This window comes from Channa argus, chromosome 3, assembly GCF_033026475.1.
Source record: "Channa argus isolate prfri chromosome 3, Channa argus male v1.0, whole genome shotgun sequence".
Taxonomy (NCBI): Eukaryota; Metazoa; Chordata; class Actinopteri; order Anabantiformes; family Channidae; genus Channa; species Channa argus.
In genome coordinates this window covers 3,087,382-3,101,515 of record NC_090199.1, presented here as the reverse complement: position 1 = coordinate 3,101,515, position 14,134 = coordinate 3,087,382, and the positions used below count along the sequence as shown (strand labels likewise).

The window sequence follows — 14,134 nt, the reverse complement described above, 5'->3', positions numbered from 1 at the left end:
GACGGGAGATTATTTTGTAACTTACGGATCTTTGTACAACGGATCCCAATCAGAACTCCAACCACAACTCCAACCACAAATCCAACCACAACTCCAACCAGACAGATCACAACGCCAAGAACAATACTGATGGTTTTACCACCTGAAACAGAATCAGAGAAACTGTGATAAGAACCAAAAGAACAGAAGCAGTTCAGTTCCTCAGCAGATAGATTTAAAGGGAGTTTGGGCTCAAACCATGTCCCCACTACCACAAAATACTCAGGTTGGTTGACAAGAATAATGCTTGGATGCAAACCAACACCCAGGTTCTTAGTCAAACTCGTGAACAGCTCGGGCTGATTTACCAGGATTGTCTGGTTCTTCATGTGGACATTTGGCTGTGGTGAAACCATCTGTCTTTGTCCTGTAATGTTGGTCTTTGGGGACTGTTAAAAAGACAACAGGTAAAAAATGTTCAGTCCTCAGAAAACAAAGCCTAAACACTAAATAAAGTCCTGGCAGTCAGACACAGGACCCTGGATGTAGTAAATTCAGAGCACTTACCAACAGTGAGGTTAACGATACAGCTGGACACCAGTTTAGGGACAAAGCATTTGTATCGTCCACTGTCAGACAGCTGAACTGAGGAGATCAGCAGAGTCATGTTTCCTCGGCTCAGGTCCTCATGGTTGATGCCGGTCCTGTGTCTGTACGTCTCCATCTGATCATGGGGATTTTTCTGTCCACGTCTATATGAGTCTATATGCCCGAGGTGCCTCTGAGGAAACAAATGTAACGTGTAAAGAGTAATTAAATCCATGTCATTCTCTAAAAAGAAGGAATTCCGGCAGAAAAGGTTTCTTTCTAAAAGTACATGTGTGAGTGTGTGATGTGGTTTCTGTGAGAGTAACAAACATCAGCTACATTTCTTGCATGTAATTAAATCAGGTTTGATTGTACAAATCCAATTCTGGTCTAAATTATGATTAAAGTTAATCAGATATTAAATAAGCCTAAACATAAATTGAGAGCAAGTAGAACCGGTTTGCCTGCTACTGTGGAACTGTAAGTATTTCAAAGATGTGATCTTTTATATACACATTTACTCCCCACTTAGGAAATATTGCTCTTATTAATATAATATTGTAACGGGTGGTTAGTGTGGGGGCACAGTGAGCCCCGGGGAATTATGGGTAAAAGTCATATGAATAGATATGGGTGTGTGTAAAGTGTTTAATTTCCATGATTTATGTTACGATCATTGTGCATGTGTTGCGCGGCACCGTGAGGGAGAGTGTTGTGCTGTAGGAGGCGCTATCACACTGTCCTGCTGTTCGCTGGCCTTCAGAATATAGCGTAGGTCTCCATGGTAACTGAGAGAAAGGGCATGAGCTGCCTGAACATTGCTTCCTGTCACTCATCTCGAAACACTGGCAGAACAAAGTGGCAAAGGTTGACGCCCTCAGAAAATCTTTGTTTGTTTTGTCCTTTCGGCGTCGACACAGCGGATCATTGTCCGCATGTTGATCTGGCTCAGTTTTTACACCGATCCCTTCCGGACGCAACCTTCCCCGAATCCTACCGGGCTTGGGACCTGCGCGGCTGGGGAGGGGAATGGGCTGTTAGGGGTTCAGTGTCTTGCCCGGGACACTTCGACATATAGCGGGGACCACGGACCACAACTGATCCTCCATAACTGGGTTGATTAGTCAGTAATTTCTTTTCTTTACAATCGCTGAAATAACAAATGGCAACACATGTTCTGCACTTGTGGTGACTGCGCTTTTGTGACAAAAACCCTTTTTGAAAAGTGATTTTAAAACCGCGTGAAGCCAATGGAGAAGTGTGGACACGTTCACAGGAAAAGATTTCTGCTGCGCTAATAAGGTGATGATGAAGATCAAGCGGATCCAAGTGTCATTAAATGCACCTTAACACACAAACAGTGTAGCTGTCAGAGAAAATGAAAACACGGTCCCAGCTGATATTTGAACATTTATGAATCTCGAATCTTCAGTGTTAAGATTTAAAGTGTTTAGTTCCTGCACCGTTATCAAGTCCGTTTGTTATCATTAATGTTTTTTTGCGTTCTGATGATTTAAGACAGAGAAACTCCGACGGTGATGAATCTGACAACAAACTTACCGGTAGCAACTTCAGCGAACAGCAAAACTACCAGGCAGATAATCACGTCCATCTTCAGTGTGACCGTCTTGCAGAGGGACTTGAATGGGTTTCATCGGGCGGGGTCACATATTTCCGTAGGTAAGTGAAGGCATCTTAAAGAATTCCTCGGGACAGAGCTTCTGACTAAATGGTGCATTCGATTTTATTGGTTGTTGCTCAACGAAGGGAGGCGAGCGATTGGCTCATGGCGTCAGAAGTTGCATCGAAGTAGTTTCGTTCCTCCCCCTTTGTGTTAGGTCGCAGTGCAACACTCTGGGAGTGGGTGGGAGAGGACGGAGGTTCCTCCAGGAACACGAAATACAAATGCAGCGCTCACATCAGTCTGTGTTACAAATGACGAGACGCTTCGAGTTCGTTACATTATGTCAGATTTTAAAGAGACTTTATTAAAAACGATCTCTACTTTCATTCTTTCACTGCCTGCAGCACTTTCCCCAACCTCGTACATGCGCAATTGGAGAAAAGCGGATCGAAAACCTGGTTACTTATACAAATGGTCAAACTACTTTTCCCCTAAACTTTTTTTTTTTTTTTTTTTTTTTTTTTTGCGTTAGTTAGGTTAGAAAGTTAGAAAGAAACGACATCAGTTTGTCTGTAGAGTCATAGTGAGACAGGCGATGAGATTCAAACAAAAAAAATGTAACAAAAATCTTCTCAGGAAAATTCCTCATACATATCAGAGTGAAAATAATAGTGTTTGCAGAAATAACCACCCTCATACTTTCTTATGTGAAATCAGCTTTGAGGTTTGCGGTTTCTAACTAGTTTTTAAAGGTTAGTAGTGGAGGGAAAATACATCACTTGCCTCTGAAAAGTAGTGTATTCAAAATATCAAAGTACCAATGTTCTTTTCCTTTCAGCTCTTCGCTTTCAGGTGTCACCACAGTGAATCATGTGCCTCCATCTAACTCTGTCCTCTGCATCCTCTTCTCTCACACCAACTAACTTCATGTCCTCCCTCACTACGTCCATAAATCTCCTCTTTGCTCTTCCTCTAGACCTCCTGCCTGGCAGCTCCAACCTCAGCATCCTTCTACCGATATATTCACAGTTTCTCCTCTGAACATGTCTCAGACTTCCTGTCCATCCTCGTCACTCCCAAAGAGAACCTCAACATCTTAAGCTCATCTACCTCCAGCTCTGGCTCCTGTCTTTTCTTCAGTGCCACTGTCTCTAAGCCGAACAACATCTCTGGTCTCACCACCGTCTTGAACACCTTTCCTTTCATTCCCGCTGATACTCTTTTATCACACAACACATCTGACACTTTTCTCCACCTGTTCCAACCTGCTTCCACCCGCCTCTTCACCTCTTTTCCACACTCTCTGTTGCTCTGAACCGTGAAGCAAATGATGAAAGAATAATTTTTTTAAATTTGTTGACAGCATTTTAATTTAACCATCTGCTTTAGTGGAATTTGTCCCTATAACTGCTGTATAGTCCGTTATTGTAAATTCAAATGTTATTAGAAAACGGTCAGACAGAAGAGAGTTGTGAGGGAATATTGGTAAAATATCCGCTTCAATTCCATACGTGTGACTAAAACAGTGAGTGGGTTTATTTACATTTTGGGAAAAACCAATTGAATGTAATAATGAATTAAACACAGTTACTTTCAGCATCTACATGGATGTTAAAGTCACCCACTATAATGACTGTATCTGTACTAAGCACTAAATCAGATAGAAAATCAGAAAATTCAATCAAAAACTCTGAATCAGGGACTGGAGGACGGTACACGATAACAAATAATAGTGGTTTTTGAGTTTTCCAGTTTGGGTGTGAAAGGCTAAGAGTTATATATGTTTAGGTTTAGGGTTTATTGGTGAGCTAGAATGGAAGATTGCTGCTACTCCTCCACCTCGGCCTGTGGATGTTGACAAGTTTCGGCGAGGAGGACTTTAAATGTCTGAGTTGTTTTTCCGTGAATAGGAATCTAATGGTTTAAAGTCTAATTGAAGTTCTCCTCCTGTTTCCAGTTCCCATCACTCCTGTAGACTCTGTTTCTTCTCCTGTGAAGGAGTCAAGCTCTAAAGTGTCACGGAGCTGTAATTACAGCTGATGAGGTTGAGAAGGCAGCAAATTTATGGCTCTGGACGTTGTGAAAGCATTGATCAGGGGTTTCTCCTTGTTTGGGCTGCCTAAAACTATACTGACAGTCCAAGGGTCCAAATTCATGTCGCGCATTTTTCCTGAAGTAATGAAACAGTTGGACATCAATCCTTGTTGGTCGAGTGTGTATCACGCAGACAGTCAATGGTCCGAAGGCCTTGAGTCCAGTAAGCAAGACATGTCTGTTGTCCAACAAAAACGAAACGTTTTTTCATAACGATGCTAAAATTTCAACCTTCACACCAGGTGACAAAGAGTTTTTGTCCATACCTGGGTCTGCGTTACAGGCCCGGTACCGTGGTCCCGAGGAAATCAGGGGGAAAGTGAGAAGACCCACCTGGACGGATCGTCTGCGTGCTGTCCGTTGCTGAAGTCACGGGAAGCTGCATTTTCATTTCAAGACTTTTCTCCTTCTTTTTCTTTTCCCGCAGTTGGCGATTTCAAATAAAGCTTGTGGTTCTAAGTGTGTGTCTGGCATCCTTCTTCATATGTTGCATCCTCGGAACCCCGGGAGGTTTTTTTCGTAATACTTTTTTCAATGAATGGAGTTAACAGTCCGTGTTTGTCCTTTTCACCTTATCCCGTGAGTTCAGTGTCGCCACAGCGGATCATTAGTCCGCAGGTGGATTTTGGCACCGTTTTTACGCCGGATGCCCTTCCTGACGCAAGCCTGCCCAATCTCTACCGGGCTTGGGAGGGGGATGGTTCAGTTGGGGGTTGAGTGTCTTGCCCAGGGACACTTCGACATGTGGTTGTGAAAAGCTGGGCGCGACCCTATGATCGGCAGGCGGCCAGTCTACCAGCTGAGCCACTGCCGCCCATCAGTCACAAAGTCAGGTCTACTTTGGCCATTTTCTACAGGTTGACACTGCAGACTAAGCACCTCTTTGCGGATCACTGTCTCCCACTGGCGTAGGAGTGTTATTTCCTCATTTCTTGCTACTGTACTCGATGTCACTTAGAAACAATGGATGAATTTGATGCATAGTCTTTAAAAAAAAATTAAACATTTAAATCCAATATTTTGCAAACTCACAATGTATTTTCTGATGTCTTTTTCTGTAGCAGCAGTAGAAAGTTTCGACTTGTGCTTGTGAGTAAAATGCATTACAATTATAGTAATAGTGTTTGGATCAGATTGTGTAGTGAGTGGACTCCAGTGACTTTGCTGATGTTTCTTCCAGCGGTGATGTGACATCAAACTTGTAGCAGCGTGTGAAGTGTGTTCTCCTGACTCGGCTGTTCTGCTGCTTCCTTCCGGTCTGTGAAACAAGTTGACCAATAGCAGCCTCAGCTGCACTGCTGCATTGTTAGCATTTAGCTCGTTGTGCCACTGTGCCCATTACAGCTGCTAACATTTATTAGCAGCTGTTAGCTTGGACAAATATTTAGAAGAAGTCTGAGAACAGTGTGAATCTGTCTAATGTTGTTCTGCAGCCACGAAATCTATTGCGTGTCTGATTGTCCTCACTCCTCCAGATGTTCCTTCCATTTTTCTCCTTTGCTTTGTCTGTTATACAAACTGTAAAGTCCAATGAAGCAAATTGAGAAATGTATGTATTTTATCCTCTTAATGTGTGGATTGTGTTTTTGTGTTTTGTCCTCAAGTCTCTGGCAAAACAATCTTCACCTTTATTAGATTTCTAAATACAATAATGCTTTGCTGACTTTGTTGTTTTGAGTTTCATATTTAAAGTCAGTTCCTCCAAACATCAATATTTTTTTCACTTGCCTTAGTGGCAGAAGAGAAAGTGTCACAATAAAAGGCCTCAATTTAAAATTATACTGTAGATATGCGTTAAAGTGGTTCTTCCCACTGTCTAAAGTCATCTCAGGTTAACTGCTGAGTCTTAATAGTTTTTCTGTGTGTGTCCATCTGTGTTGGCCCTGAAATAGACTGGAGACCTGTCCTGGGTGGACCCTGCCTCTCGGGCCTGCGACAGTTGGGATAGACTCCAGCCCCCTGATACCGAACAGGATAAGCAGCTACAGATAATGGCTTCATATATTTTTGAGTACTTTATCTACAATAAGGCATTTTTTTATTGGCTAATCTTATGTTTAATATGTGCCAAAAACACACAAGTCTAGAAATGCCAAATAAATATTCACCGTAAATGACGTGAATACGTAAATAGGTAAAGAAAAAAAGTAGTAAAGTAGAATAAAACAGAAAAGAATAAAATAATTTAAGTAAAGTACAAGTACCTTCTATTCTATTTAAGTACAGTGCGTGAGTAAAAGTTCCCGGGAAAATGTGTTCCGCCAAAACAGCGTTCTACAGACACGAAGGCCGGGTTTGCTACGTGACGTAACACGACGTAACGTCCGCCCGGAGCCCAGCCAATCGGCACCACAGGCGCTCGGACGGTGACCAATCAGAGAGCAACGGCGGGAAACACAGCTGATCGCTGAGAGTTGGGGGAAGAGAGATTTGGCGCAAGTTTGGTATCAGTCGGAAGAAAGAGGCACAGGTGGAGAGTCACACCGGGCTTTAACAGCAGAAAACGCAGTCCACCCCGAGCGGAGGACACTTCTGTCAACTCGTCAAAAAGGAAAATTAGGGTAAGAGCCTGAATATTTTGTAAATGGAGGAAGGAGGCGGAAGGAGGCCCCGGTACATCGCCGGGTTTCTCCTCTTCTTAGTCCAGTTCGTTTGTCGAATCCAATTTCACGATTCGATTCCTTTCGCGTTCCGTATCGAAAACGCCTGGTTGCAGTGTATTTATGTGAACCTGAAGCGCTTCAGATGGAACCACAGTCAAATCGGTGTCCAGTTTTTGTGTGTTTGCGCGCAGGCGCCAGTGTGTGGAGGGCTGCTGTTGGCGCCATTAAACAAGCACATTGTGTTGGGTTCGCTGCTCGTTTTCGCCACTAAATAAAACTGTGAGCTAGACTCCACCGAACATCAAGGCCTTTACAGTATTAAAAGGCATCTTGCAGTTTTAGATTCATGTGATCTTTAAAGGTCATTAAATGTCCATGTACTACATTGTCGATTTTACAGGATCATTGGTCAATAAACGTGTATGAATCTTTCTATTCTATTACTGGATATATTCCAAATAACTTTATTTCTGTTCTTTATTAAATGTAATGAAAACCATAAGACACCAGCAGCTGTTAGAGGGAAGATGAAAGCAAGAGTATTATGCAAAACTGAAAGACAAAATGTCTGCCCCTGGATCCCTAAACACAAGTATATTAATAGTATTTAATATTTGTAAAGCTCTTAAGTTATGTAGCGTTTGTCCTGTGTTTGTCAGCCACTAACTGCAAGAACCAAGTTAACCCCCAGATGGTATCGTCAAAATCTGGGCCGAAAACAACTAAAGAAAAGCAGGTTGTCTGTGAGAAGTTTGGGCATGTGGCAGGCTGTTTCCCGGGATGGTTCCAGTCTCCTTTTGCTAATAATGCATCATATTTCCTTTATGTTTTAGGCTAAACACAACATGCCCAGCACACGCTCTCAGGGCCGGGCTCAGCCCACGCTGCAGTTCCCTCGTCGTAAGTCCTGCAGAGTTTCTTCTCGCTCCAAGACGCCCCAGCTGGAGAAATGTTCACCACAAAAGCCTGAACCCCAGCATGTCACTACAGCTCTGCCCCGGATGGGACCGCTCTCGCCGAGACGGCCTGTCGACCAGGCCACCCCGCTGTCTCCCAGACGCCTGGTGGACAGGCTCACTCCTCTGTCGCCAAAAAGGCCGGCGGCCCAGCAGCCTCCACCCTCATCTCCCAGTCTCCAAACCCGGCTTCCGCTCAGCCCCAGAAAACGAACAGGTAAGAGATTTTAGACGGGAAAACTACAGAGGGTGTAGGAAGTTCCTCACCTTTCACATTACCTGGGGAAGTAAATGGTTGTACTTTCTCAACTCAGGTGACGACAATGGCTGTAACCTCGCTGCTGCTCCGCTGTGTTCACCGCCAAAGCTCGGCAAAGTGACGCTGGCCTCTCCACGGAAGCTCTGCTTCGATGAGAACTCGCTGGTTTCGGCCGACCGTCAGCTGGTTCCGTCTTCTCAACAGCCACGTTCTCCCACCGCTGGCTCATCCCCGACGCAACAGGAAACGACCACTGGAAGTCCCGCTCATCAGAGAAGAAGCCGCCAGCCGCCGGTCGCTCGACTGTTTGCAGAAAGTGAGAACTTGATCTTATTTCGGAGCCGAAATTGACACGTTCAGATGTTGTTTTTTGTTGCTCACCAACAAAAAATGAAACTGTGGATTGTTCAGGAAACCAGCAGCATTCACATTTGAGGAAGCTAACGATTTCTATCTCTACTGACTTGTTCTTGGTTACTTGGCAACTGTGACAAACTAAACAAACACTGCTTTCCTGCATTTTTATAATCAATAAAACCTGCGCTTTCTTTCTTTTTTTTTCCCAGAGTCAAAGTTTCAGAGTGTGAAGCAGGCGCTCCACACCGCCGTCCCCGAGCGACTCCTGTCCAGAGAGTCTGAGCGTGCGTCCATTTGCTCCTTCTTGGAGGAGAAGGTGCTGCAGCGTCTCTCTGGGAGCCTCTACATCTCTGGAGCCCCGGGGACCGGCAAGACGGCCTGTCTGAACTGTGTCCTGCAGGAGATGAAGGTACTTGGCCATTTTGCTTTACAGAAATGATGAGCGGGGACATATGAGGGGTCCACAGAGCAGAAATGGACGTCCTGGTTGTGACACGTCACGGACTTCAGTCCATGCAGTTTGACTTGGGTGGGATTCTTAGCTGGTTTGTGAAATTTCCTCAGTGCAACCGAGCAGACTTTTCTCAGATCCTGCTTCACGTGTGATTATTTGCAATATTTCTTGTGTTTTTTTTTTTTAAATGCATGATTGTAAGTGGAATCTTTGTCAGACAGATTGTTTCAACTCTGGTATATTGTGATGTTTTATTTATAGTGATGACCTGTTAATATTCACTCAAATTGAGAAAAGTCACACGCTGCAGCCTTAGTTTGGTGTATTTAAAAAAAATTAAATAAAAATAAAGTCAACCACCAAATTCAACCCTTTTTTTTTTTTTTTCCTCCTGTCTCTGTCCTGTCAGTCTGAGCTGTCGTCGGTACAGACAGTGGTGGTGAATTGTATGAGTCTGCGGAGTTCACACGCCATCTTCCCTTTGCTTGCTGACAAGCTGAGGGCGTCTGGCGGGCAGAGCGGCCTCCAGAGGTTCCTGACGGCCCCGGGACCAGCTGTGTGAGTGAATGAGCAGACAAGTGGGGGCTTTTTATGTCTGCCACAGTTTTATTCATTCAGAAATAATAAGTGGCACGTGTGTTTCTTCTGGTGATAACAGGGTCTTTTTGCTGGTATTGACAGACTTTGTAAACGGCTCTTTGATTTCTCCATAAATTCCTCATTAACAAGCACCTGGAGAGACTCTGACTTCATGTTTCATTCCTCCTCAGGCTCCTGGTTCTGGATGAGATGGATCAGCTGGACAGCAAAGCTCAGGACGTCCTCTACACCATCTTTGAGTGGCCGTACCTGCCCAAATCTCGCCTCTCCCTCATCGGTAAGAAGTGTGTCATTAGTTTATTTAGTTGCACAGGTAAAAGCGGAGAAAGCTCAGAGTTGTAAACTGTAAAAAGACAATTTTAATTCTAATCCAGATTCTTTTTTTTTCTTTTTTCTTTTTTCTTTTTTTTAAAGGGGGAAAAAAAAAACACGAGTGATAATAGAATTTATTTGGACCCCGATTCAAAATTGACGTTATGACCAAATGTTGGCATTATGGTTAAATAACAGTGCATCTGAGAGTTTATTTCCTAATAAGAGTGGAAATGTTTCCATTCTTGCACTGTAACTTGTTCGTGTTAAATCCTTTGCAGGAGAAATTTGTTTTTTCAGAGGCTGTGGAAAAGATTATGTTACAGTATATTAATGACTAATCCTATTACACTGACTTTTCTTTTTACTCAATGTGCAGCCTGCTCCTCGTTTATTAAGCCACATGAGGCTTGTTATGATTCTTAAGATCTGTTTCTGTTCTCAAACTGTTAGTCAGGAACTAGTTCTGAGAATCAAGGTGTTTGGTAAAAACAGCCCCAGACTCATACGAATACTTCTTATAAAACAGGAAAGCAGCAGATAGGATGGAAATAAAGAGGGGAAACATTAAAATGCTTGTGACTTGTTTACACGTATAAGGGAAATGATTTAATCATAGAGTGTGAGAGTAGAGTTGTTGGTGTGATTCATGGTGCAGAGTAACATCAAGCACTGACTGGGCTGTGATCTCTCTGCAGGCATTGCCAACGCTCTGGATCTGACCGACCGGATCCTGCCCAGACTTCAGGCCCGTCCTCACTGTCGCCCCCAGCTGTTACACTTCCCTCCCTACAGCCGACAGGAGCTCGTCGCCATCGTGCAGGACAGACTCGCACAGGTGAACGCAAAGCTGGACACGATGATCTGATGTAGTGTTGCTTTTTCATTTCCAAACTTAATTATAAGACATTACTGATTTGGTTTTCCTGTTTTCAGGCGTCGGCTGAAGGGATCCTGGACGCATCAGCGGTTCAGTTCTGTGCAAGGAAAGTATCAGCAGTGTCGGGAGACGCCAGGAAAGCTCTGGACATCTGCAGGTAACATTTACTTCTCACGCGTTTCTCTGTTTTCACACATGCACAACAACCCAGAACATCTCCGGACGTGAGGCTTCGTTCGTTTTAAAGCCTTTTAAATGTAAATTAATTCAGTTTGCTTTGCATGTTTTGTCATAACATTTGTTTTCTGGAACATCTTAAAGCATTTTTCTACTTTTTTTTTTTGTATTTTTTTTTTTTTTAATATATTTTTTGTTTTTGTAGAAATGTTCATTTTCCTCCTGATCTTTTAGGTATAACATCTTAGTTTTATTCAAACTTTTCTCTGGACAATCTTGATAAAATATTTTACTTTTGGATATTTGGGTTTACCCACAATCTTTTGCGGCAGCATTTCATTTCTAAAAAGCCCTAAAGTCACTTCAATGCCGTCTCAAATGTGTTGTTACTTCCCTATTGAACTTTTTGAACATTGAATTGGTTTCTTTATTTTCCAGAAGAGCTGTTGAGATCGTGGAGTCTGATGAGAGGAAGAAAGAGGCTGAAACTAAAAGTGAGTAAAAGCTTCTTTGGCCCCTAATCTGTCAGTAAATATTCACCTCTGCAGACACGTTAAGGCTGCGTCACTGATGTAATCTCAGACCACTGAGGGTCGTTTTGTTTTGTGATGATCACTTCCTGTCCTCGGGCTCCTGCAGCGTCTCAGGTCAGCCTCCCTCAGGTCGCGCGGGTGCTGTCAGAGGTGTATGGTGACCGCATGGCGTCTCAGAGCGGAAACGGCTCAGAGGGAGAGAGTTTCCCGCTGCAGCAGAAACTGCTAGTCTGCTGCCTCCTGCTGCTCATTCGCAACGGAAAGAAAAAGGAGGTCGTCCTTGGAAAGGTGAGAGCAAACACCAGCTGCAAACTCGTATGAGCACAGATAAACCAACAGACCAAATCTGTGTCTTTTCCATATCTGCATATCTCCGGCCACACTGATCTTCTTTCTAAAACAATTTTGTCTGTAAATGTAAAGTGACTATCTGGAACTTTCTGAATGAAGGAAAACTGCCGTGCTGGGTTTGATTTTCCCCTGGTTGTGGTGTCATGTTTTGAGAAAGGTGGAAACCCTCTTCTTCGCCACTTACTCATATTTGCCCGAGTATTAAAGAACAATGACCTGTGTCACACCTTCGCTGTAGTTAGAGACAAAGTGTTACATTTGCATTAAAAGACATCAAAAGAATTATTAACAGAAGTAAAGCTTGTATGTATATGAAGACAAGTGGTGTTCGATTTTTTTTAAATTTTTTTTTACTACCACAAATTGTTTTTAAAGAGCAGGTGGTGGAGAAGCAGTTGCTTTGTAATTCTCTGAGGGGAAAATGCTAAGTGAGAAGAACATTGTGGGTCTTCTCATAATACACCTCCAGATGCCCTTTAAACGCCCTCAAGTCAGGATCCATGATTTCACGCCCATCTTCCATTGGGCTACTTTTAAATTTTTAAGGGTAGTTTTAGGGTCCAGAGTCTGTTTTTGAAAGATTAAAGTGTGAGGGGAATTTATTTTTATTATATTTTATTTTTTGCTTGATAGCCAAAATTTAAATAAAAGGATTGAAACCACTAGAACCAGCAGATGGTTCACTGAAACTGGAGGCAAACAGCTAGGAGGGTAACACATGTTGAATACTAGCAAACTGTAATTAAAAAAAAAGAGAGAATTCTTTTACACAATGCTGTTTTGTGTTTAGTAAGATTTCTGTTCTGGATTTTTAACATTTTATTAAAGCAATGTGTGTTTTTAGTTCAAACTTGGCTTTAAAGTAAGTGTTACATTTCTTTTCCCTGCAGAAATGATTTATAAATGTCCATATCTAAGAAATTGTGATCTAATTTAACAAACTAGATCCTGGAAACTAGGCTGTAACACTACAAGCCCAACATCTGAATTTATTCAAAGACTTTCTTTGACTCTTGTGAGACAAGTCACTATTGCAGGACGTTGGCAGAGTTAACATTCAGAGGCTGCTGGTGTTTTATTCTGCCGTGTTTGTCATGTGTGACGGTTTGTAAAACTTTGTTTCAGCTGCACGAAGCTTACAGTCGTCTGTGTGCTCAGAGGCAAGTGTCCGGCGTGGGTCAGGGCGAGTGTTTGTCACTGTGCAGTTTGCTGGAGAGTCGAGGAATCTTCGCTCTGAAAAAAGCCAAGGAGGCTCGTCTCACCAAGGTACACGTCCAGCATCCTCATGTAACGGGGACAACGGGTGTTTACGTCTGTGTTTGTCTTATGCGGAATTTTGCCAAATTGTTAAGTAGCAAATAAGTAATGGCAGAGTCCCACAGTCGGCCTGGAACCTTTGTTTCAGAGAATAAAAATGTGCTAGTTGACCTTAATTTTTTTTCTGCAGCAAAGTTTTCAAAGATTGAGATTTTAGTATTTTCTTTAAAATATATTTTAAGAGTTCTAGTTCCACTAGTTTAGCCACTGTACATGTTAAATACTTGTCCATAATCAGATTGTGATAGCATTTATTTATTTTAAACCTGTAAAAACAATCTGAGGATATGATTTGAGGAATTAAAACGCATCTTGTCCTGCAGGTGTTTTTGAAGATCGAGGAGCAAGATGTTGAAAATGCGTTGAAGGATCGAACGTTGCTGGGCAGCATCCTCGCTGCAGGACTCCCTTCATGATCTTTATTTTATTTATTTTATTTCAAATGAATTTTTAGATTGAACATTTGAATTCTTTTAAATATTCCTTTTTTTTTTTAAATCATTTTTGCAGAGACTTTGTACAGTTTTTTTTTTTTTATTATTATTAATAATGAATGTTTGCTTGAAAAGCTTTTTTATTTTTTAATTTTCCCCTTGAAGTTTTCTTTCAGCTAATGTTGAAGCTTCAAGTTGATGAAAATGGCAAACATCCGTTCTAAAATGGGAGCATTTGTTTCAATTCGGAGTTGAAACCTTTCGTTTTTTCTCTGTAAATAAAACTAAAGTAGAGATGTTTTAAATGGTTTTGTTTCACGTCTCTGCATTGGGGGGAAAAAAAACCCCTAAACAGAGCAACTGGCTTGTACTTCAGAGAATCATTACGGTGGGTTTGACCTTTTTCTCAGCAGCAGCATCATGTGCAGATGTAGTTTTCAGAACAAGGGGGAAGGTGTCAAGAATTTTTAAAGAATCTCAGGACCACAGTAGCTGCAGTATAGTAAACGTGCTTTTCATTGTTTTTGCCTTTGATCATTTCTCAGGGATGTTGTTCAACCAGCTTTGGATGAACCATGGTGCTGTTTTTATATTCTGCCGTGTATCACTTTTATTG

At 42.4% G+C, this 14,134-nt stretch overlaps 1 protein-coding gene across 2 annotated transcripts; it reads left to right on the top strand.

The window, feature by feature from the left end:
• Window positions 1–2,119: 2,119 nt before the first annotated feature.
• cdc6 (cell division cycle 6 homolog (S. cerevisiae)) lies at window positions 2,120–14,050 on the top strand. Of its 2 annotated transcripts, none has more exons than XM_067499598.1 (12): window positions 2,120–2,247; window positions 7,722–8,061; window positions 8,159–8,419; window positions 8,670–8,869; window positions 9,324–9,472; window positions 9,685–9,791; window positions 10,525–10,664; window positions 10,763–10,863; window positions 11,322–11,377; window positions 11,523–11,704; window positions 12,893–13,033; window positions 13,408–14,050. In XM_067499598.1, the coding sequence occupies exons 2-12, from the start codon at window positions 7,734–7,736 to the stop codon at window positions 13,498–13,500; spliced, it is 1,758 nt and encodes a 585-aa protein (XP_067355699.1). In that variant the 5' UTR covers window positions 2,120–2,247; window positions 7,722–7,733; the 3' UTR covers window positions 13,501–14,050. The 2 variants fall into 2 exon arrangements, with proteins under 2 accessions (XP_067355699.1, XP_067355698.1); XM_067499597.1 differs by lacking the exon at window positions 2,120–2,247 and adding an exon at window positions 6,688–6,846 and having other exon boundaries at window positions 13,408–14,048.
• Window positions 14,051–14,134: the final 84 nt, after the last annotated feature.